The following is a 26,130-nucleotide window of genomic DNA, read 5'->3' on the forward strand; positions in this document are numbered from 1 at the left end:
CATCTTCCTCAAACAATCCTCTGCAGTTTGTGACTCTAGTCAACGTGGAAAATTGGTTAGAAAGTTTTCAAGAAATTATGTATGAGGGAGAAATTTTCATTCATTGGCTAGGGCCACTTCAAGTATATTTAACTTAAACTATTTGAAAAGAGTGTTTATATAACTGCTTAGCATTTTGGCACATTTCCCCCCCCTTCAATGTTGTTAAGCTTGGTGTGTTTTTCGAAGAAAGTATCATCTCTGACTGTGAAATAGGACCTGTTATCCTGACCCATTATAAGTGAGGATAGTACTACAAAATACTTCACAGCTTTGTTCTTCAAGTATGTATTTTTTAAGGTTCTTACATCATTTACCCATTAAAAATAAAACTAGCCTGCCTTTGGCGGAAACTGAAATAGTAATTACCTTCTTAAAATACCCTTCTGTTTCTTTAAAACAGAGTTTCTTTTACGTTGCCAAAAGAATTTGTTTGAAGCAAGATAAAAATAACATACACACTATTTGAAAACAGCCTGGTTTACAGACTGCCATACAGTCTAAGGTTATGCCACTCGGAAGGAAGACATTTAGAACCTGCTCATTACTCAGCTTTCCTCATTTATGGGATCAAATTGCTTTTTTGGGCATTGTGCCAGATTCATTTAGGTGCACTGTAAGGCAGATTGTAGAGTGAAGCATTTGTCTAGAAAACATCTGGTTCTTAAGAAGAGTATTAAAAGGTGGGTAGCACTTTTTTTGCTCATAACTATGATTTATTATGTTACAGTAACCCCCCTCTAATCTGGTAGGCAGACTTCCAGCAACCACAACCAGGAACCTGGAAGTTAAGTGAAAAATACTTCACAGACCAAGGAAAACACAGGGCCTGAAATTCCATGCATATGAAGGACTGGTGCTGCCCTCAGGTCAAAGTCCGTTTTATTTGTGATAAAACTATTGGAGCCAATTAGCATAAGGGCTCCTGAGGCTACCTTTACATGTAATACCTCTTTCTGCAGTCATGTTTTTCCTTTACTCCCTTCACAAAAAATCACACCTCCTTCTGAACTCTAATTCTTCGAAATACCCCCTGAACCCCACCCTTTTCCTACTCAGGTTTTGCCCTCTTCTGTTTCTTATACTTTCAGTATCTACCGGCTTTTCCCATAAATTTCCCAAGACACTCAAGTAGCTCTATCTTAAAACACAAAACAAAGAAACTTCTCTAATCTCTCCAGAGCCATCACTCTACTGCTGCCTTTCCCTCAGCCCTGTATCTAAACATTTTTCTATACTGTCTCTAGCTCCTCACCTCCCATTCCCAGGGCTCTCACTAACCTACCAGCAATCTGTTCAAATTAGAGAAGGGGTTCCTCCTCCCCCAGGGGTGCAAGACTTGGAATGCTGGATTTCAGCTCCCCTCTTCTCACCCCTTGGCTGGGTCACTCTGTTCAAGACACATACTACACAACCCCACATTGTGGCCCTGTGTGATTTCCGTGATTTCCACTGGCTTCTTATTAAATTTGGTAGGATCATTAAAACTCTGTTACTAGAATAATGGACTCAAAGTGCAGAGAACTAGTTTAGCTCTGTGTGTTTTTCTCCCCCCTGTAGTTGCAGGACTGCACTCTTCATTTTGACAAAAAAGTACTGGTATCTTTCCTTAGTAATCCTACGTTCTCACGTTACTATAGCTAATATTACCACTCCTATGACCATTTTCCGCAGAGTCTATCTTCTATTTTCCGAATCTTTTTCTCTGACAACTGAAATAAACGAGATTACATTTTGCTTAGACAATTAGTAGTACAGTGGTGGGTGTTAGGAATTGAAAGAATGTTACCTTTTATTTATTTTTTTTTCTACTAATTTTTGCTCAGCAGGACAGCTTTAAAAAGTCAGCAAAAAGCAGGCTTGAGAAGATAAAAAAGGAAAAAAATTTTGTGTGCTCATTGCAGTTAACTTGCAAAATGGCAAAAAAATAAAAATCATCTGATATTTCATCACTCAGATATAACTAATAAAAATTGGGTTAATTTCATGTAGTTTTGTGTACCTATGTCTATGCCTCCATATATATTTGCAAATTAAACTATGAAGTTATGTTTTTTTGCTTTTTTACTTATTCTGTGAGAACTTTAGCAGTTCTTGAAAAAGTTTTTAAAAATAAATAATTTTTAAAAACTTTAAAAATTTGAAAACAAATAAAATATTTCAAACAGGTTTTCAAGACTAGACAGTACTCTGCTATTGGGTAAAGTTAATATATATGATCACTTGGTTTATGTTGAATGTTTTGGTAATAACCAAAAAAACCAAGATTTCTGTTGTTACAATTTTTTAAACTGAAAAATTTCGGGAAAATTTCTGAGTATCTCTTACAATAAATTTCTTTAAATGGGATTACTTAATCAAAGGACAAGTTATTATTATTATTATTATTATTCTTAGTTTCAGGTGTACAAAACAACGTGATTAGACATTTACACCCCTTACAAAATGATAACCCCAATAAGTCTACTACCCATCTGATACCATTTATAGCTGTTACAATACCACTGACTACATTCCCTATGCTGTACTTTATATCCTGTGACTCTCTATATTATATATATATATATATATATATATATATATATATATATATATATATATAGTTTAATTAGAGTTGAAATTCAATATTATATTAGTTTCAGGTGTACAGCTCAGTGGTTAGGCATTTATATAATTTATGAAGTGATCCCCCCAGATAAGTCTAGTACCCACCTGACACCATATAGTTTTTACAACACTGACTATATTCCCCATACTGTATTTAATATCCCTGTTACTATTTTGGACTACCAATCTGTACTTCCTACAAATTGAAAGGACAAGCTCTTATTTCATATTGCCAAACTGATCTTCAGAAGGGCTACACTACACTACACCAGCAGTGTATGAGTGCGGTGGTTTCCTTGTACCTTTGCCAATCTTTCATTAAAAGCAAAATAAAAAAAAATAATTTGCAACTTTATTAGCACTAGCACTGTTGTGTAATCCTGTTTTAAAGCTATTCACTTGTGGTTCCTAGTCCCAAACTAGGATAGTTCCTGTCAGTCTTAATTGGTTTTTTGGTTTCCATAGTGATTCCATTATCCACTTGAACCCCAGTGCAAAGTTCAACCTAGCTTCCTCAGCTGTACATACATCAACTCCTTCCAAATTACTCTACCAGTAGGTTCTTGACTTCTGGGGAGCAAGTTATTTCCTCTTGGGACCCAGTTCACCATACTAAGGTCAAAGGGCATTAAACTTATAACTGTTTCCTTACCTTGAGCGGGGTGGTGGTCAGATCCCACATACACAGAAAACCCTTTCACTCATGTTGTGTCTTCTCCTCTCCATCCTGAATGCAGCCACAAATTCTCATGTAACTTGATTCCTTCGAGTAGCAGTTCAGAGCAGCGTGAGTTCCAGCTTTACTGGATGTGCAATCTTGAACATGTCACATAAGGTATGCCATAAACCAAGCCTTAATGAACAAGGCAAACATCAGAGATTAGTTTAAAAAGAGTTTAAAAAGGCTGATATGATACAGAATGATAGGATGGGTAATTTAGATTGTGGGCCTGGCCATGAACATGGCCTCTGAGATGGTGGTAAACTGATACCAGAATGAAGGAAAGAATAAGCCTAGAGAAGAAAGCTTGGAGACAGGAAGTGGGGATAAGGGAGAGGAAAGTAGGGAGAGAATTCCAGATAGAAGGTAGGGCAAAAATATGATCTGGGTGGATGAAATGTAGAGTGCAGCATGTTTGGTGGAGGCAGGAGGAGAAAGAGAGCGAGGGAGTGAGGAAGGCAGGGAAGAGGAGGTAAGGGGAAGGGAGAGACTGAGTGAGAATCTTAAATCCTTGTAGGCTGTGCTCTCTAGGGCAACTTACTTGTCCTGTTCATCTCATCTCGGAATGCACTTTCTCTTTTCTTCCTGAAGGTTCTTCTCAGTTGCAATTACTAGTTGGCCCTGTTCCATTCATAATAAATAAGTAGAACCACCACTTATTAAGAGCTTAAGTGAGTCAGATTCATTAGAGGTTTTATGTATGTTCTCTCATTTAATCCTTACAACAGCCTGAGGCAGTTTATTATCCTTAAATGCTTTCTTATGGATGAGAAAACTGAGGCTCAGAGAGCCTCTGTGACTTGAGAAAGATGAAAATCTACTCAGTGGTAGAGCCAAAATTCAAACCTAAGCTGGTCTGACCTCAAATCACGTTCTTAACTGCTATACTACACTGGTCTGCACTTAAGACTTCTCTTTGATAGTTTCTACATTTGTTAAGAACTGTCATTCCACTCATTTCATTTTGCTCCTCATTCCTTAACTATTTCTATGATAGAACACTTAGTTTCATCTGCTAGCCAGATGTAGACAAGGTAATTTTTTCTTATAGATACAGTCTTAGTTATGAAAAGTATCTTAACACACGAAATAGAGTGGGCTTGGAAGTTATCTGGGCCAGTATAGAATCCAGTTTCTGACACTTGCTGTGACCACAGGCAAATGATTTAGTTTGAGCCTCATTTCCTCATCTAAAAGATAAGAATATCATTTCATTGGAGAGTTGAGTGAGAATTAAAAGACATAAACTTTCTCTATCCAATTTCCATGATTCTAGCATTCCATGATGCAAGTACATTAGAACTGCTAAAGGCATTCTGTTGTATGATGTCCTCAGCAATGTCCATTCAGGCGGGAAGACTTTTTCCCCCCTTGAACTGCAGCGAGAGATAGTCTGGCACAGTTCCAGAACTGCAAACAGTGATAATAGTATCAACATCATACGGTTGTGAGGACCAAATGCAGTAAGACATGTGAAAGTGTTTTAATAGATATGAAATGCTTCATAAATGTTATTATTAAACATTTTCACGAGATGCCATAAACAAAAGGTAGGTGAAAAAGAAGAATGATTTGAACTTTGTAAGACATAATTGGAATTAAAAGGACTTTGGAAAATTGGAGAAGTGATCAGAAACAAGAGAATGTAGCTCAAAAGAAATTAAGATAGGACATTTAAAGAAAGGCAGCAAGTGACTTTTAAAAATACTCTGTGTTTACTAAAATGGCAAATGAAATCGAAGACTTTGTTTATTGTATTTTTAAAGACAACTGAAAAAGAGGTAGACAATAAATTTTTTAAAATGCTATGCATTGAGTTTACTAAGATTAGGTTAATTTTACAATAAAAGGGTGAGATCTGCTCTGCCAGAGTGGTGTTAAGCATTGCAAGGTAAGCAGTTGTTTCACATGGTGTGCTTTGTGAGGACCTGCTGACAAAAACTATTTGTCACCTTTCTCCACCAGATGTTCCAGTGTCAGAAATTACCCAAAAGGTCTAGCTTTTGGGCCAAGGTTAAATATTGCCATAAAGGTTTACCTATTTAAACTGATTTCAGGTACTGATTATTTCTTAAGATCACATTAGCAGTGAGAGCAGAAAGGAGTTCAATACAAGGAAGCAGAACTCTCACTTTTTTTGTTTTTCCAAAAATATGTCTCTAGGTAAGTCACACATTTTCTGCAATACCACCCATTAACACTGCAGACTACATGGGAAGCTCACCCGAATTTTGCACCATGTCTCTTAAGTCCCAAGAGGAATAAAAAAAACATACATTTCTAAAATCTTTATTAAAATTCACATTTTCTTTTTCATAAGTTATTTACAAGGAAATTTATTCAAACCTTTGTAACAATAAGCAATGTTACAAAAATTTTTATCAGAGAACAATTGTATTTTAAATGTATTTTCTGCAGTAAACAACTCAATATTCCTTAGAAGAGATATAGGATACTCAATTACTTAGATTTTAACAAAATATTCTTTATATAAATGGGTTATAATCTTTACCACAGAGACACCAAATCTCATCTAATCAAGAGAGTCAATCACATATACCAGCTCATTCACCTCCTCCATCAGAAAACATCCATTTGACATAGCACTTCTCTTTACATACAACAGCAGCCTCTGCTGGAGAAAAAAAGGTATGCTTCTGTTACAGAGTTCAAACCTATTCTGAGCTGGAAGAACTCAGATTCATTTCCCACTTAATCAACAAACTAAATTAAAATAATCTTCAAGGTCTTAAAGATGTGCGGGCCTTATCAAGGATATCCTTTCTTATTTTTGGATAACTTGGATGTGCTTCAAGAACCTGCAAAAACCAAAAGCAAAAAACAAAAAATCAAAACAAGAAGCACAAGAACTTGTAATTATTATCGAGAACTGGAGAATTACAAAACATACTAGGAATGAGCATTACAGTTGAGATTTCATTGTGTTAGTACTGCAAATATAACCACAAATTTTAAAAGTGACATCTGAGATGTGACTTGATGACTCATTCATATTACTAAAAATTAGATGAAAACAGTAGAATATGAATACTACATGTGGAAAATACAACATATACAATTACTTCCTTAACAGGTCAGTTGCAGAAAACAACTATGTATCAATGAATCAAAATATTTTTTATAAATTTAGCTATTTGTGCATGTTATTTAATAAACCCTTAGAGAGTTGTTTTTAACCAGGAGCATACATCAGATTTACGTATAGTGATTTTTGAAACATACACATTTCCAGGATGATTGAGTCCAGGAGGGGGGAGATAGTCATTTTAAAAAAACCCAAAACTCCACAAATAGTTCTAATGTATAAACTTACTTTAATATGAAATACTGGCTTACAGAGACTCAATAATCGATAGCAATGACTGAGGCCAAGAATTTACAATAAGGATGCTGAAACAGCTATCTGAGATAAGGCATATTACACAGTTCTTTTCTAAGGAGGTTTGCTTAGAGCCCTTAACAATGTTTAATATAATGCTTTATATGAAATATCAACAGGACAATGTATATATAAAGAAACTACAGATTCTAAAACTGCAACTTAAATATTTGTCATTTCAGTAAGGGATCATTTAGTAGGGGATCAATTACACAATGTAATTGAATGACTTCTAAATTACAGACATGTCTTTTATGTGTAATGTATAAATCTGAATCCTAACAACCAGACTTAGACACATTCACAAGAACGTCTCATTAGAACAATGATCTGGAGAATCTGTAACAATGTTCACATATCTTCCGATTTAAAGACTATGTTTTATTTAACGTGCTTCTCCTCTGGCCTCTGTCTTTAAATGGACCCAAAGATTTTATTATTTAAGGTCTAACTAAATGCATATGTTGATTTAAGTAAACTTTATTATTTTCTAAAGTTTGAAAAATGATCATCTCTCCCAGACGTATTTGGTAAGTCATTTAAGTACAATAATTGTACATCCTCTATCTCTATACATGTACGTCTTGAGGTTAACTAAGAGTGGGAAACTACATCTGAAAATTTTAAGAAATCTAAATTTAAGTATTACCTGGTGACATATGTCAATTGCATCCACATATCTTTTTGCTTTTAAGTAATTAAATGCCAGTTTGTATCCTGTTAAGACAAAAAGCATAATGTTATAGTACGATCTGTAAAGCACACTGCTAGTTTACCTGTTTTGGCCCCCTCCTTCACTTGCTTGCTTATTAGAGAACTCTTAACACAGGCTGGTAGTACTATGGTACTTGCATGTGGTACCACATCATCAGAAGTGACGAGGTAACAAAAGGTGGAGTGACATGAAAGGATAACAGGTAGGAAAGAAAATGGAGTAGGAACAAAGGACCACAGTGAATATACTGTTGGGTTAGAAGACTGCCATGCCACAAATGTGGTTTTGCAACTTACAGATTGCAGTAAAAACTCATCAAGGGCAGTAAGTGATAACACAGCTAATCATTTATACAATACAGATTTATTTAGCACTTAACACATCAGGCAAACTGGTTCCTACAGTCATGAGGTTTACATCCTATTAGGAAAGAAAGTACATTACTTAAGTAATTATGTAAGTAAATGAATAATTTCAAAACTGATAAATGCAATGAAATAAAGGTACAGGCCAAGTGAGCTATATTAAGAAACCTGATTGGGGAGGGGGTGGGCATCAGGCAATGTTTGATATCTGAAGAATGAGGCATAAACTAAGTCAAGAGGGCGGAAGCAAGAACACTTTCAGGCAGAGGGAACTGTATGTGTAAAGGACACATAGGAGCCATACAGACCTAGATAACATGGTGAGAGGCAGAGCAGGTGGGAGAGTGGACTAGTTATCAGATATTTCACACCAGTGATGACTAACAATTATCACAATTACTGATATTGAAATGTCATGTTTCAAATAGAGACAATTTAGAAGAAAGGTGTTAAGACGTTCTTAAATGATTGTTGTTCTCCTGTAGGAATGCTGTAATAGTAAGTAAACTAAGGGAAAGATAAAAAAATAATGGTGGCATTGTGTATGCTATAAATAATATATGGTATAACATGATGTAAAATAATGTAATTGATAAATTAAATATTTCACTTTAAAACTTAGAAATATGAAGGGAAATTTGAATGCTGCTCTTGTGTTCTAATCATACCGTGTTTCCCTGAAAATAAGACCTAGTCGGACCATCAGCTCTAATGTGTCTTTTGGAGCAAAAATTAATATAAGATCCGGTCTTATTTTAATATAAAATATATAAAATAAGTCTTATATTAAAATAAGACTGGGTCTTATATAAGACTGGGTATAATATAATATAATATAATATTGGGTCTTATATTAATTTTTGCTCCAAAATTCGCATTAGAATTTTTAGAATTTCAAACAAAACTGTTTGAAAAGAATACATAGCTAATGTAGTCACATGGTAGTAAAAAGTAAGAAGTGGAAATTATCTAAAATTCATGGTATCTCACACACACACACACACACACACACACACACACAAACAGAACTGTCCTAGATGAAAACAGTCAATTTCAGACAGATAAACTTGATATCATTACAAAGAAATTCTAAAGTGGACTAATAAATAGAGTTTTTAAAAGGACATTTGAAAAGGAAAATAATTTAAGATGTCATGCCAAACCTACTTTACATGGCAACTAGAGTCAAAACAAAAAAATCTAATTGGATGCAACTAGATTTAGGTTTTGGCTTCTGGCTTCCCGACCAGCTTTGAGACCTTAGGGAAGTCACTTCAGCTGTCAATTTCAAGTTTCCTCACCTAAAAAATGGGGTAATAACTCTTCTTTCTTTTAGTATAATTTAAAGATCAAATGAGATAATTTAAAGATTACTTATTGTGAAATGCTTTTAAAAATTTTAGAGTAGCACACAGATATTGGCAATTTTTTTTTCCTTTTTTCCCCTGTGACAACACTACATTAGAAGTACCAAGTTTTAATGCTGGAAGAAACTTGATAGGTAGGCTATCTTCTTCAAAAACATTTAGAGAGGAAATAAACAGCTAGGAATGACAATACATGTGCACTGCAGCTGCATTATGCCTGCCAAGCTTCTAAGAATTCAACCTTATGTAATGGGGGGGGGGGGGCAGAAATGGAAGAGAGAGAGAGAGAGAGAGAGAGAGAGAGAGAGAGAAGGAACACATCAGTGTAATCAGCCTGGTGACTGTCATGTAACCTGAGAATGGGTGTGAAGGGAAGAAACACAAATGGATTCTTCCTTCATTGGATCTCACTTCTGAGTGCCTTTCATAGTGACAATATTCAAGCCTGAACCTACAGAAAGAACACGACCATATTAATGACATCCTGACAAGTGAAAAAGTGAAATGCATTCTTCACATGGCAAGGCAGACTAGGCGTGTTGGATGCGATGATAATGTTTAGAAAGAAACTAAAGAATTAATTGAGAACTTCAGAGAAATGCTTACTCAAGAACACAGAGGAACTGATGAAATCATCTATAAAATGCAAAGATGACACAATGAATGAAAGAGTGAGTGGGAATTCCTGTATTTGCTGAAGTGCTCCAAGAACCAGAATATTCAAATAATTTAGCTTCTAAATGTATTCCTTTTGTGGAATAAAGCATCAAAAATTATATATATTTTAAGGATTTCATGGAATTTTCATTTAATAAGTTGACTTTATTCTGTACGATGCACAATTCTTGAGAAGGAGAAATACGATCAATAAATATTAGTTTCTCTGCTCTATACAAGTCTAGTAAAATAACAGACCCCAGAAAAATTATAATGTTGGGGAAGTCCTGAACTGATAGCCATTAAAAATGACCTATCTGACTGTAAATTAAATGCATCCATACTGTGATATGGCTGCTAAAAAAACAGATGTCACTTTAGGTTGAATTAACAATGACTAAATGCCTAATTAAAAAAATAGCTTCATTATAAATACAACTAATTCTTAAATCATATTTGTTCATTTTTGGTACAATAGGTCGGGAGGGACATGGACAAATAAAATTCCCTTTTTCAAACTTAACTGGCCATGGAATATTATCTCCTCTGACTCACCTCTCTCTCTTTCTCTCTCTCTCTCTCTCTCTCTCTCTTTGTCGGTCTCTCTCTCTTTTTTTAATAACTATTAATATCTCACCAAATATTCCAAAGCACAGTCTGGGAAACACTATTTTAGAGTTTCCAGGTGACAGCAACAAGGAGGGTGAAAGACTCAGAAACAGGTTCTAGAAGAATGGACAGGTAAGTGAGGATGGTTTAAAGAGAAACCGTAGGAGAGCCATGAAAGAAGTTTGGAATTAGAGGCCCTTATGCGTAAAAGGAAAAGGACTCTGTGGGTTGCTCCAGAAAACAAGACCTGGGAATTTCAAGGAAGCACATATCAGTTCCATATAAAGGAAAAGATGCATGGGATGAGCTCCCTCACAATGTGGGGAGACGGAATCATTAGGTATATTCCAGATGCCCCTCATCTGTTAGGGTAGTTGGAGACTAGCAGTCCTCAAACTAATAGTCTGCCACTGGGATGAGATGATGTTTCTAGAGGCTCAGGAGGAAAAAAACCCCACCATGTTTCATGGTCCAATTACTGCAGGAAACATGTCCTCTCTGCGATAGCCATCATAATATACATTAGAGTTTAAAGGCTTTGAGAATTTCTGCAGTAAAGAAACCTGTAAAACTTGATTTCATGCTGTTTTCCTAACTTCCTTGACAATGGAACACTTTTCCCCACAGGATTACCATTATAGAAATAGCAGAGGGTGAAGGGAGAGAAAAGGGCAGAATTAGATTAGATGTACTCTAAGGTGACTTGGGGACAAATTTGAATCTTGGGAAATTATACTTAATAACTACAGAGGGTTCCAAAAAAATGTATACACATTTTAAGAAAGGAAAAAAACTGTATTAAAATTGTAATAGTATATACCGATAACAAAAGATGAATACAAGTCATCTGTATAAATTTTTTTGGCACCCCCCAGTATTAGCTGATAATCTATTATGAATACAAAATTTATTTTTTGGAAGTACTGACAAAGGAAGTTGGCTCTTAATGTGTATTTTGTTCTTGAAAAGAAAGTCAAATGCATTTCAATGAAGATTTACAAATAAAACCCAAGTTTCCTGTGAAAACTTAGTGTCTAATTTGTTAAACTCACCGACAGCTGGATTTGTCTGATTGCCATGTTTCCATGCCATCTCATAGTTTAAGGCAGCATCTGTATATGCTTGTTCTTTTTCCATAATGTACCCCATATATTCATAAGCTTTGCAGCAAGACTGAAATGGAAGATGTATAAATAGATTAAACTCGATACCACTAAGATTTTATGAGGCGCTTATGACTATAGAGGTCAACCATATTAACTCATTTGAATGGCACATAAGAGAATGGTTTTCAGCTTTGGCTATGGAATCAAATCATCTAAGGGACTTAATAAAAGATTATGATGCCAATTCCCCCACAACAAACCCACAGAATCAGGATTTTTGGGTGAGAGGCAAGGACATTTGTATTTTATACATATACATGTACATTTTTCATTACAAATAATTGTAACACATACAAATAGAGAAATGACAGTATAATGAACCCTATGAACCCCTATCTTCAACAATGAACTCATACTGTTTCACCTCTACCCCACACACTTGTGCTTCTGTATTATCAGATAAAAATACTCAAATATTGTATCATTTCATCCATAAATATTTTAGTATGCTGTTCTAAAAAGGACTTTCTTCAAACTTAACCACAATTTGTCACACCTAAATGTAACAACTCTTTGACACCATCAAATATCCAGTAACTATTCAAATTTCAAAGTCTGAAATTTTTCATTTTTTTTTTTAGTTTGTTAGGATGAGGATCCAAACAAGGCCCACGCAGTGTAACTTGTTGAAACACTGCTCGACTTTCTTTTGATCTAGAGGTTTCCTCTCCATCACCCTCTGTCTGTTTTCTTATAATTAAATGTAGCGGAAACAACAATGTTTGTCCCAGAGTTTCTCAAAGCCCAGATTGAGTTGAGTGCATTCTTGTGGTGCTTATGTCATATGTTACTATGTCACTGATACTTCCTGGAAATTGTAATTAGACCTAGAGGTTTGCGTTTGATTTTGGTTTTGGGGGAAAGAGGTAAAAATTCTTGATAGAACAGTGCCCCACCAAGCCACTTTGAAGCCTGAGGCAAAAGAAAAATATGTGCAAACCAGTATATATGTTTTTAGGTATTTTATAATGGCTATTTTTTCCTAGAATGTTAAATGAATTTAAAACATTGAAAAATTGACAAGTAGATATATTAAAACACATTATTTTAAAATATTTTATTTATACCCAGTTATTATAATTTTATTTTCTTGACCTTAATGCAAGAAAATATATCAATAATACATTCATTAAAACCATTACCCATTAAAAAATACATACAAACAGATATTGGGGTTCACATTTTCCCTTTTGCTTCAGGCTTCAATATAGTGCAGCACAGCACTGTCAGGTCCTATTTAACATTTTGATATTTTGATTTTTAAAAAATATTGCATTGGATTATTATTTATCTGATTACTACAATTGACGGAATGTTTGTGTTCCCCACGCCCCCAATTCGTGTTGAAACCCTAACCGCCAATGTTTTGGTATTAGGAGGTGAGGTCTTTCGGAGGTGATCAGGTCACGAAGGTTGAGTTCTGATGAGTGGGACCAGTGCCCTTATAAAACGGACTTGGGAGGGTCCTTGTGCCCTCTCTTTCCACCACGTGAGGATAAAATGAAAAGTCAGTTTCCGCAACCTGGGAGAGGGCTCTCACCACACCCCAACCATGCTGGCACCCTGAGCTCAGACCTCCAGGTTATGGAACTTTTTTATAGCGGCACCACCTGGATTTTAAGTGTCCCTTTAAATTTTAGATCTAAAGGAAGTGTTTCATTTGTTTCACCCCAGTCCAGCCCTGTCCTAATGATATTTTTTCCATCAGGAGGCACATAATATTGATTCTTTTTTTGTGATGTTATACCCATTCATTAACTCATCAGAGTTGAAAAATGATGATATGCTATCATACTTTCTTCATTTATTAGCAGGAAAACATCTATAATGAGAAATGTCTCTTTTTCTTCTATTTTGTTACCCAGTAGTATAGTTAGTTCATACAGAAAAGGCGGGATAAATGCTTAATTCTTTACCTTCACTTGCCAGCTTTGGTCATTAGCATATTTCAGTGATAATTAGTTTTTTTTTTTTATCTTTATAAACTCAAGGATTTCAACATATTTAGTTGTTTCAATTCATTGCCCCTCTTATTCTATTGATATTTAAAGTGTCCCAACTTGGGCTAGTGGGAGTGTCTTCCAGTTGGCTCCTGAGTCCGTGACATGACTCTAATCATCTTTGATAGCTTCCTTGCCATCTGGTATGACAAGATGGCCTAGTGTCATCTTGTACATTTCCTGTCCCAGATCTGGATGATCTCCATTTTTTAATTACATAATTCAAGGTTTCTAAGCTCTAGTTCCTGGATCTTATGCTCACAATACGGACAAGCCTAATCAGCAGGGCTCACGCCCCTAAAGTAGCCATCGTGTTCAAACGTGCTGTGTCTCACTGTCACATTCTGGCAAACTGAAATTCTATCTGGATCGAAACCTTACTTCCCATGCCATCCTGCTTAATCCTACACGTGGCACAGAAGGGTCAGCCAACTGGCAGCTTTGATTTTTCAAAGCCTAATAATAAGTACTCTGTTTTTCTAGGCCAGTTTAACTTAAAATTGGATCTATAAACTATATATTGATAAATGACTTGATGTTTTAGGTTTTTAAAGTTCCTAATAAAGTAACCTAATAGTATCTGACGACATCTTTAAAATACAAATAAACCATTTTGAAGTTTAATTTGCTCAGAGAATAAAACATCGATTTTCTATGATTAAGATCTGAAGTAACTGATATGAATCTATAAAGATCGATATCCCCAAGTTTCTAAGTTGAGTACAATTATTTCTCAACAAATAGTAACTAATTCTTAACTTAAAAAATGTTTTACTAAGACATCGTTTCTTGTGCGATTAAACACCAAAATGCACTGCTAGTAAAGAGACTTAAATTCTAGGGACTTTCAATTTACACCTAAAGATAAGGACTTTTTATTAAACAAATCAAATTAAATGCTGAAAAGACTTTTCCCCCACAAAATATATTATGCCAGTGGATTCTACCCTGTTTCCCCGAAAATAAGACCTAGCCAGACCATCAGCTCTAATGCATCTTTTGGAGCAAAAATTAATATAAGACCTGGTATTATATGATATGATATGATATTATACCCAATCTTATATTGTATTATATAAAACCCGGTCTTATATTGTAGTAAAATAAGACCAGGCCTTATATTAATTTTTGCTCCAAAAGACACATTAGAGCTGATGGTCTGGCTAGGTCTTGTTTTCGGGAAACACGGTAATAATGTGGAAATGGTATGCAGTTGCAGTGAATTCATCAAGTATTTCTTAATGGAGGACAGACGTTTGCAATTAATGTTCTTCTGCAATTTTCATTAGTCCTATGATGAGATTGGTAATCACAGGCAAACACTTGACATTCCGAGAACACTTTATGTAAGTAGGGCATACTACAGCTGAAACTGGAAACTGCATAAATAATTTTTTTCAAATTTTCAGTTTTAAGGATAAATAGCTTCTTTCTTATTATTAATGTTTATTTACTGCTTGTGGTTAAGAATAAACATTTAATTATCAAAACACAGAGGAATTCTTAGACATGGAACAACACTCTATAATAACCTATTATAGAAAGCTTATACAACAAAGGTTAACCGTTAGTTCCTACTCTTCAATCACCTACCCTATTATGACGTAGGCATCGTTTTAATAGTTCTTCTGCCATGTCGTATTTTGCTGATTGAATATAAATATCAGCAAGTAGCAGCCAACTCCTTTCGAAGTCCTCAGCATCAATAGGATTCCAGTTCATTTTTGCAATCCGCTTCAGCTGGTTTCTGGCTCTTGGAGTCTGTTTCAAGATCATATAAGCAGTTGCCATTCCCAAAAGTGCTGGAATATGATCCTTCTGTAAGAAAACAAAACTTCAGACACCCAGATACACCCACATAAATGAATGTCCTATGTTTAAAAGGAAAACACATGGAAAGCAGCAAGTGCTACATAATGTGAGAATTATGCCAGTGGATTCTTTCTGGCTCCACACAGGTAACTGTGACATGCTCACGATATTTAACACATCAAGTAAACTCAAACTGCCATGAAGACACCTGGTGAGGTACTGTGTGGTCAAGATAATTCAATAAATATGCAGACACCATAACCACACAATTCCAGACAATTAGGGGGACTCAGTCTTTACTGAGATTGACTGGCTGTTTTGAATTTATACAGAAACAGAAAAAATAAATAAAATTTCATTTCAGTGTAATCCTAATTGAACATTTGTGTTTCAAATTTAGCATTCTGACTCCTTTGTTCCTTCATCTGTAAAATAGAAATAACAGAATGATTTACTTGCAATGGTATATCTTATCCACGTGGACTCTATTGCCCTTTTTCTCTCTTTTCATTTTCATTTTATTCAAAAACCTCTTCTCTCAATAAAGTTTGACCAAAGAAGTATTATAAATAAGGTATGCAATTAATTAATCACTTGGAAATTATATGAAATAAACTCATGTCTTAAAATATGCTTTTAGATTTGGAGTCTGAAGCTTTTTGATAGTGTCTATAAAACACATTCTTTTACACAGAGTTCAGAGTCAGAAAATGTCACGCTCTAAAACCAACAAGCTAATAAGAATCAGTATAAAATGGAGGCCATTAGCGATCTCTCCAGAAAACCAACTTACCTAAGCAATAATGTGTATAAAGCTAGAGTAGCTCTTAAATTTCAGAAGAGGGCTTGTGTTGCTTTTATGAAGAGGAAGGCTTCAGTTTAAAGTATAAATAAACAATAGGAAACTGATTTAGACTTATAGTATCACGACTATAATAAAGTTGCACTATAAGTTAGAGAGTTTGAGTAACTAATAAGGAACAAAAGGATAGCAGAGTAGTAAAACGTTCAACGTCCAACACTGATCATGGATGGAAGTCAGAAATAACTCTGGATTAGAAAAGGGCAATTCATTACAGCTTGATGAAAACAGCTTTTAGGAATACATAATTTTCCTGGATCTAATTTTATATCTATGATAAAACTTCCAATATGTAATTTTTTTCTCCTTAAGGAATGGCTAAAAGGGTTATATGTGAGTGCCAGATCCAACCAACTGGTAGTAAATTCTGAAGACACATGTGGGATATTATCATTTACTGAGTCGCACCCCACCCCCAGGTGGGCTAGGGAGGAACGTAAATAGATGTCGGTGAAGTATTTGTCAGCCAGGTCCTAGGCCAGCCCACGAAGAGAAGGGTCCTGTAAAAATGTCCAGACCTGTTCACATATTAAAAATATCCCATACTACACATTTAAAAATAAGCTCTCTGATTTTAAAACCATACACCTTGAGTTTGATTAGAATGAAATCAATTCCTCACAGACTGATCACTCCTGAGTGAAATGAAGAATAGTTTCTAAAACTATAAACCTGAGTGCTAACCCCTGCATTAGACGTACGATGTCTTTTTTGGTACAGACATCCTAAAGCGTTCAGCCAGCTTCTCTCTCATGTTCAGCTAAGCTGAACAGCTAGAGCTGCAACAGCTTTAGATCACAAAGGACAATATAGCTGTATTACAAATAACATACTTTTATGGTTCAAGGTGATGGGATGAAAGCAAGTGAAAATGCTTTGCTTGGGTTTAATGTATTTTCCACTATTTCCTTCCATGACTTCCTGTCACATCCCTCTTTTTCAATCAATCTGAATGCTGCATAGTGCTAGGAATATACCCTATGCTTCCTGCCTCCCTGCCTTTGTTCCTATTTTCTACTTCACCTAGAATGCAGTTTCTCTATCTCTGCCTGTGAAAATGAAATTTATCCTGGTTCTTCTTAAACCATACCTTCTCCACAAACAGGTCTCCCAACTCTCCTTAAGACTGTTTCCCACGGCACTTTCATTTGTAACTCTAGGACAGAATGTCATAGATTGTGTTTCCTACTACAGTCCGTATGCTTGTCTCATCTTCTCTAGGTGAGCAATTCGAAAAAAGGGGCTATACTTGGTTTATCTTTGTGATTCCCACTGTGCTTAGCACTCACTGGCTACTTAATGAATATTCATTATATTTAATAAAGGCAGCTTATGAGTTAAAAGAAAAAAATGCAAGATACATTTCTTGTTTATGAAACTTCAGTTCACACATCAGTCTTTGGATTAAACAGATTTGACGATAGTATGTTACTAATCACATAGGTTAGAATGATAAAAAATAATGCAGTCACACCAACCCGAAAATTGACTTAGTCTTTCTAGGAAATAGCTGCATGTCACTCACTGCTTTGGGCGTTTTTTCTCAAACCTCACAGTTTAAACGCTCTCGTTACATGATAGAATGCTACTTCACAACATTCAGTAGCTATACCTTCCTTGAAATGGTGCTTAGTTGGGTTCTTACAGATTTTCTTGGACTTATATAACAGCCCTATTTCTGGTCTCTGTTCAGTCAGCCACTGTCATCCATCTGCTGCCACACAGACAATTCTGCTGAGCACAACTCCTGAGAACATTACTTCAATGTCAGCAGAAGGCCCGGCTCCAGGATGTTACTGCTGCTGAGGCTCCCTTGCTGTTTTGTTCTACGAGTGACTCACAGTGGTAATAAAGGTAAAAGTGGCAAAAACCATATAGGTCACTTGTACCTAAATGGCAATGGGAGTCCTAGGTTTCCCTAAATCCCTCCAGGGTCCTGGGAGGCATATAGGAGGGGATCCTGTCCTGGGGAAGGGGATACAGGAGGGGGGTTTGTGTATTTTATCGCTACCACTATGACCTCTGAACCACAAAAAAACACAGCATACGTCTGAAAGTCCTCTGACAGACATAAAATAGTGAGTTTCTGGTGTCCTACATTTTTGAGTGGAAGAACATGAAATCCAACGAGTATGCTTAGAACTAGCTATTACCAACTGCTGATGGGGTGGGTGCCTAGAATTCCTTCCTTAGTATCAAATAATTCAAGAAATACAGCACTGTATGAGGGAAAGAAAAAGAGAACACCAGAGAGTGAGAAGGGAAGTGGAACTGAGTGAAGAGAACTTTCTAATAATAATAATAATATTGCAGGCGGTTATTCCATTGTTGCTAAACTTTTTCAGTTATTTGCATAACTGAATTACAAGTTGTCAATATTGATCTCACTTAGTCTTAGAATTGGAAAAATTTCAAATTCATGTAAGTGAAAAGGTGAGCTATTAAGGCAGCCAGGTGTTTCTTTTCCCTTAGTAAGCTAACCTAGGCTACATTTACAGCACAGAACTCCAGCGGATACAGACGTTCCCTTGAGTATAAATTTATGCCCTTTTGAAGTATTCCCTTTCTCTAGAATTCGCCACTCTAATAGCGACAAATGTGTCAAAAACACATCAAAACAGTAACAGTGTCTCTGGAAACAAAAGTAAAATCAGGGCAAACTATGTATCTAATTTTTAATAATAGTAATTATGTTCAGAAAACAAACAACTAATCAAAACACATATTTCTATACTACCAAGGAAAGATAGCATATGAAGTTGAGAAAGAAAATCTACTAACCTCAGATGTTGCTATTTCGGTGAAGGTATTCAATGCTTGCTCAACATTAGATTTCTGTTTAGTAGCCATTAGGCAATAGTTTTCCATTATGCGAAGCTGTACATGACCCTGAACGGTCTGAGGTTTTAGTTCTTTAAGGAGCTTTTCTGCCGTTCTCACTGCTAATTGCACAGACTCTTGCTTCTCAGTTGAATTACTGTATACAGTTAAAAATAAATCAGTTATTTCTATTATTCATAAAGTAAAATTCACTGAGATTAGAATGAGCTTTAGGGTACACAGGTTTCTTTGTCACCAATTTAAAAGAAATCCTTTGGAAGAAAGTCACTCATTCTCTTCTAATACAAAGTAAAGTGGAGCTATAATGCATTTTTTAAGACAAACTTAATATAGCTTCAATAAAAGACCGTTAAACATTTCTTCACTCTAGACTGAAGACAAAATCTGGACAATATCTACATGTGATAAATGTGTTCATTTCAGCTAATATTAACTTAGAATTCAGAGTAAGTAGAATCATGCAATTATCAAGTCATGTACTTATTCAGAAAATGAAAGAAAAGAAACAGGAGCGAAGAAGAACTAACTTTCTTGAAGCACCTACTACGTGCAAAGCACTGGATTATTTCATTCAATCTATCTTGAATCCATTTTTTATATAAGAAAGCTAAGGCTCAAACAGATGAACTAATTTACTAAAGGTCACACAACTATTAAATGGTAAACTTTGGATTTAAATCTATTTATGAGACACATAAAAACTGTTTTACTTTCCTCACCCAGTTGCCTGTCAGATGCTCAGAAATTATGTATTTTGTCTTAAGGTTGTCAATTTCAAATACAATGACAATTTAAATATGGACTAGCATTTTTCTTATTTTTTTCAAACACATACCCACACCCAGATATATATACACACATGCGTATACTGTGTTTCCTCGAAAATAAGACCTAGCCAGACAATCAGTTTTAATGCGTCTTATGGAGCAAAAATTAATATAAGATCCAGTATTATATTTCTTCCATTTCCATTTCCATTCCCATTCCATTCCATTTTATTCTATAAGATCCGGTCATATATTATAGTAAAATAAGACCAGGTCTCATATTAATTTTTGCTCCAAAAGACGCCAATAGAGCTGATTGTCTGGCTAGGTCTTATTTTCAGGGAAACACGGTATATACCAGAGGTGCCAAAAATATGTATACAAGTGGACACTTTGGTCAATGTCACTCAAGCAGTAGTTTGCCATAATCAGAAGTGTCTGGACGCTGATGGTAACCACTTTGAGCACCTCTTGTAATTGCACAAGTCAACTGTAACCTGTATTCATCTTTTGTTATTGGTATATATTAAGTATTATAATTTTAATACAGTTTTTTCCTTTCTTAAAATGTGTATATATTTTTTGGCAGCCTCTGTACATGTGGGGAGGTATATATATATATATGTGTGTATATATATACACATATACATATATATGTATATATACATGTGTATGTATATGTGTGTGTCTATATATATATATATACATATATAAATAAATAAATAAATTACTGAAAGGAAAATAAATTCTCAGAGCTCAGTCACAAAAGTCATTGGTCTCTTTCTCAGGCCTTCGGCCTTTATCGTCTTTAAAACATTTCACACCATTGGCTACCTTCTTCAAAGTTCCCCTTCTTCCACTTCTAAAACATCATTCATTTTTAGTTCTCTCTTCACCACACTGATTGCCCTTTGCTGACTTCCCTTCCTCTGCCAGTCCCCTTAAATATTAGCATGTCCCAAATTTAGTTAGTTCTCAGACTTCTGCTACTATATCCTACCCACAAAGGGGCTATTCATGGGGTCCCAACTATCCACCTGACCAAACCTGAATCTCCAGCTGTGACCTCCTTTCTGAGTTCGTTTTTGTATTTTCAACTTGCTGAATAATTCCACAGGGATAGCCTATAGTCATATAACACTAAGTTACCTTAATCTTTCTAAGACAAACATAAAATAAACATCTCTCCCTGCTCTGAAACTTTCAGTGGTCTCTATAATCTGCCATTGAACCTCTCAGCAATCCACTTCTAATTTACTCCCATTCCTCTATACAGCTGGCCCTGACTACTCTGCACTGCTACTATAATTTCTACAAATCCCGCAACATTTAATATCCATTTAACCTATTTCTGTTTTGTCGGAGGGTGAATGATCTCAGATACTGTCTTGCCTCCTAGGTAAATTACATGCTCAAGAAGGCAGAAACTACCCCTGAGCCTTACACATTTGCATCCTTATACAGCCCCCACCATACCTTGTCCAATTTGAGGAGAGGGCAAGCAACAAACAGAGGCTGCGAGAAACATAACCACTGTGCCTAACAACTGGAGCTTTCAAGTCAGGTAGACTGCAGCCCAAATCTTGCCCCCACCATTTACTAACTCTATCACATTAGACAAGTTAACTCTGAGTTTTATTTCACAATACTGGTGCAGGGAGTAAATAAGATAATGCATGTAAGGTACACAGCACAGGGTATGGCATGTAACTACCATTTGTTAAGGAGTTACTATTATTCTGGGAACAATTTTTGCCAAAGGAATCAAATTCTATAATGTATCCTATTTTCTCCCCTATTTTCTACTTAGGAAAGTGTCTTCATAACATGTTTATCATGATTTAGGAAATCTCCTAAAAGTATTTCGTGCTTGTTTTAAAGAACATTAATTGTAGCTGTGCTGTGATTTTTTTCATCTGATCTTTCCCTAGTGCTATCCTAGAATTTAATTCTCTTCTATAAGGTCTCCTCTATAGGGTATCCTTGCTTATCAACAAGTGTTTGTTTGTTTGTTTTGGTTTTTCTTTGTTTTTTACAAGATAATTTGTCAAACACTACTCACCCCAAGACTCCATCAAGATTTTCAAATACTTCCCCTCCAATAGTTTCATTATCTGGATTCAAACAGATTTCTATCATATTATAAAGGGCATTTTGGCCCCAGTCACTATCTTTCCGAGCTTTATTAAAATGTCGAAGGGCATCATTTGGTTCTCCAGTATACCTTGTTAGATGTTTAAAAAAAAAAAAAATCATTTATTTCAATCACTGACTACAAACTTTGTTTATAATCTATTTGATAATAAAACTATTAACATATTTTACAATGTAGGTGTTTCTTAAAACAAACAAAAGCTTATTCTACTTTATCCACAATGGGAAAAAAAAAAAAAAAAGCTAGTATGTAGGATTATTTGCCAACAGATTTACCAAAGATATAGTCCTTTACAGTATTGATATCCTGGCTCCAATTTTGCTCTGGAATTACGTTTCTCAGCCATTAAGAAAAATCTTGGAACATCCTCAAGTTTTCCACATCTTCTTAGGAAATCAATTAAACGAGATAATGTCATATAATTATCTACAAACAAAGAATATTTCAGATAAAAACAACATTTTATATCTTTTGATGGTTATAATCCTATCTCATTAAAATACAGTTTACTTCAAATGAAATACAATTCAAATGTAAGCAAAGGAATGCCTTATGAGTTATAACTCTCTAAAGAGACTATGGATAATTGGATAATCTATCAGATGATAAAGGTTGGGTTGGTCTGATCATAGTGAGAGGTTCTATACAGGCAAATAAGTAAAAATGTGCGTTTGCTATAACTTACTTTTCGATCATTCCTCAGACCAAAATTTTCTAGACACAGCTGTGTAACCTGAACTCTAGCTACATAGTTCAAGAGGATTGATTTGATTGCACAGGGCAAGTCTATCTCTGAGACCTCCTTTTCCACTTACTGCAGCAAATAAGAGGGTGAGAACAGTACATTTTGATGATAATGTTTGGGGTGGGCAATTACAAATCTTCCTCCAGCCTTTCCTTAATATGTGTACGGACCTAACACAGTAGACACCAGCTTACCATACTATAACCTTATCATGTAGGTCCCTGCATTTTAATCCTATTTTACCTTCTTCTAAGGAAAAATAATTAATTTAGTTCTTTGGTTTCAGGTATAATTAATTTCCTGGCAGCCTCCTAGAAAGCCTTCTACTCCCAATTCTATCTAGTTCTTTCTCATCACTAAAATACTAACCTCTGAAACTAATTTAATAAATGTTATATAAGATTGTAAAAATAACACGTGTATACTTTAGACAATTTGAAGAAATACAGAAAAGTATAAAGAAGAAAAAAAACACTCATATTCTCACCAGCTAGAGATTACCACATTTTGGTTATTTTCTTTTCACATATTTGTGAGTGAAATCAATCTATAAATATTTAAATATAAGCAAATATTTTTTTAACTTACATATATACAAAATTGAAGTCAAACTTGGGGTTTTGATGTTGATTCAATATTATACAGAAAATATTTCCCAACTGTCATCAAATGGTCTTCAAAAACATGATTTTAATGGCTGCAAATAGTCTATTATATTAACGGATCAAATTTTATTTCTCTATAGTTGTGTTTTTTAGGTATTTGGGCTCTCAAGTTTCAGTTAGCACAGGACTCAAAGGCAAGAAGGTGTGGTTGTGTATTATTTGGTATTTTTGGAGTGCAAGGTCCTTATACTGAATTAACAAATAATTCATTTTATATTTGTTTATAAATAGTTCAAAGCAGCCAGTCTACTAAGCCAATTTTACTAGTATCTATTTATGTGCCAAGTGAGATAAAATTCACATGTCAGATGAGGGATTCTTCAAATCTTACATGTAAGGACAATATTGTCATTAATGACTTAAAAATATTCACGGGGGAGAGGTCTATTTTTTAAAGAAACCTTGTTGGACCATTTACTCAGAGGGTTATGCTGCAATATGGGAACAGCTTAAGGTAGACAGAATGAGTTATATATACCACCTTAAATGATAGTTCAGAGAAGGAGAAAGGGGACAAAACAGAATCCAGAACACAAGACAAAAATGGCTGGAAAAAATTTACTTAGGCCTGAAGAAAGTAAGAGTAAGGTTTGGGCAACAGAAGTAGGGAGATAGGCCCATATTTTGGACTCAGAGTGACTAGAAGAAGTAAGATAGTAAAATAATTAACAGCACTCTTAAATCACACCTGAGTAAAAGCTGGAAGAGACAGGGCAAGAAACAAAAACATGGCCTGAAACAGTCCAAAGGTGGGTGGAAATTTAAAAATATAGTAAAAATAATAAGAAATTAAAATGTCGACAATACCATAAAAACAAATAGGACTTTTTCCTTTCAATCTTTGCCCTAACTAGGGGTATTTTAGGGTTCAGTAGAAAGTGTTATTCTCTAAATTCAAACTTTTTTCTTTTTATTAAAATCATTAGTAAATACCACATGTAGAGTACATCTGTTTTTTTTGAGTTATGCCACCTGATATACAGTCACCTCTGAGTCTACGCTGCCCTAACCAGGCAACTCTGACTGCACATGGCATCATCCTGAGGTGAAGGTATTAGGGTTCAGAAGAATTAAATGACAGCTCTAGGACTTGCTCTGAGATTTCAAACTCTTTTTAGTAACACATATAAGTAACACACATTACTGTTTCCACCTTGGCTTTCTCTTTTTCCTTTCCCTCCTCTCCCGCCCTCTCTACCTCCCTTCCTTCCTTTTCTCCTCCCACTCTTCTTTCCATCCCATATTTATTGAGCACCTACTTGGCCAGATACTGTTCTAAGTCATAGAAACACAGCAATGAAGACAAGGTACCTGGCCATTTGATGCTCATGTTCTATTGTTTACAATTTTTCTTTTGTTTTACAAGGGCGATCTATGTATATATAACAGGACAAAGGATGGAGCACAGTAAGAGGTGTTTTGACACAGGATGGCTGGGGAACGGTCCTCTCAAGAAGAGGCAACACTGTAGCCAAGTCCTGAGCGGAATGGAGGAGCCGCCATGTGAATATTTGGGAGGAGCTTATTCCAGGAAGAAGGAACAGCAACTGAAAAGTCTCGAGGCACCCTCTGCTTGGCTGTTGCCTGTATCCACTATTCCTTTCTCCTTTATCAGAATCCTGATTTGGTTCCATGTGGCACTGTGTTCAACTAAAAGACATTTATCACTCTCTTGTACAGCCATGGGGGTGCTTCTAGAAAGGGTTTTTTAAAGGAAAAAAAAGATGATTCACTGGGGAGCCATGCCCTTTGGCCCACTTCCACCCCCACTCTCCCCAGGGTGGCCGCAGAGCTGCAGCAGTCGTCTTGGACCATAAGGTGATACTTCGAAGGGAAGTAAGGCTCATTCATGATGGTAGAAGGAAAAGACAGAAGAACTCAGGTTTCCTGATGATACTATGGAACCTCTGTGCCATTCCCTGCATCATCTTCTTTTAAGTTTGGTTTACATAACAGAAAAATAAAAGCCATTTAGGCCACTAGGATTTATTTTTTCACTTTCAGCTGAAAAAATTTCTATTTTGAATTTTTTCCCAAACTATTTTGAGGCAAGGAATCGAAACAGAGATAAGTTATGAAAATGCTGAAATTACCTATGTAAGATGATGAAGGCTGAGACCAGGGTGGTAGCAGTGGAGGTGGTAAAAAGTGATGATTCTAGAAGTATTTTAAAGGCAGAGCTAACAGGTTTGCTGACAGAATGAATATAGTGTATGAAAGAAAGATGAGGCAAAGTAAACTGTAAGGTCTGAGGCCTGAGTACGTGGGTAAATGGTGATGCCATGTACTGAGACGAGAAATGAAGAAGGAGCAGATTTGGAGGGAAGGAGAGATCAAGCATTCTGTTTGGACATGCTAAGCTGGAGATCTTCCTAAATAGCTGAGTGGGAATGCAAACAGGCAGTGGTGTTTATGAGTCAGGACTGCAGATACACATTTGGGAGACATCGGCATATAAACAGGATATAAGGTCATGGGACTGGATGAAATCACCTAGCAGGGTGAATGTATAAAAATCATGATAAAAGGTTTGAGACTGAGGTCTAAAACATTCTGATATTTAAAGGTCACAGAGAACAAAGATGGAAAAAAGGAGAGTCAAATAGAGTGGACAGTTGGGAGAAGGAAAACCGGGTA

At 35.6% G+C, this 26,130-nt stretch overlaps 1 protein-coding gene across 3 annotated transcripts in view; it reads right to left on the reverse strand.

The window, feature by feature from the left end:
• Window positions 1-5,640: 5,640 nt before the first annotated feature.
• Window positions 5,641-26,130, reverse strand: part of TTC21B (tetratricopeptide repeat domain 21B) — a 65,092-nt gene continuing 44,602 nt past the window's right edge. For all 3 annotated transcript variants that reach the window (XM_019727337.2, XM_074337306.1, XM_019727338.2), the window contains 7 exons: window positions 22,359-22,509; window positions 21,991-22,152; window positions 19,102-19,297; window positions 15,240-15,464; window positions 11,533-11,653; window positions 7,417-7,484; window positions 5,641-6,186 (listed from right to left, as the gene is read on the reverse strand). In XM_019727337.2, the coding sequence (XP_019582896.2) occupies window positions 6,109-6,186; window positions 7,417-7,484; window positions 11,533-11,653; window positions 15,240-15,464; window positions 19,102-19,297; window positions 21,991-22,152; window positions 22,359-22,509 (1,001 nt within the window). In that variant the 3' untranslated portion in view covers window positions 5,641-6,108. The remainder of the gene's footprint in view (window positions 6,187-7,416; window positions 7,485-11,532; window positions 11,654-15,239; window positions 15,465-19,101; window positions 19,298-21,990; window positions 22,153-22,358; window positions 22,510-26,130) is intronic.

This window comes from Rhinolophus sinicus, linkage group LG01, assembly GCF_036562045.2.
Source record: "Rhinolophus sinicus isolate RSC01 linkage group LG01, ASM3656204v1, whole genome shotgun sequence".
Classification (NCBI taxonomy): Eukaryota; Metazoa; Chordata; class Mammalia; order Chiroptera; family Rhinolophidae; genus Rhinolophus; species Rhinolophus sinicus.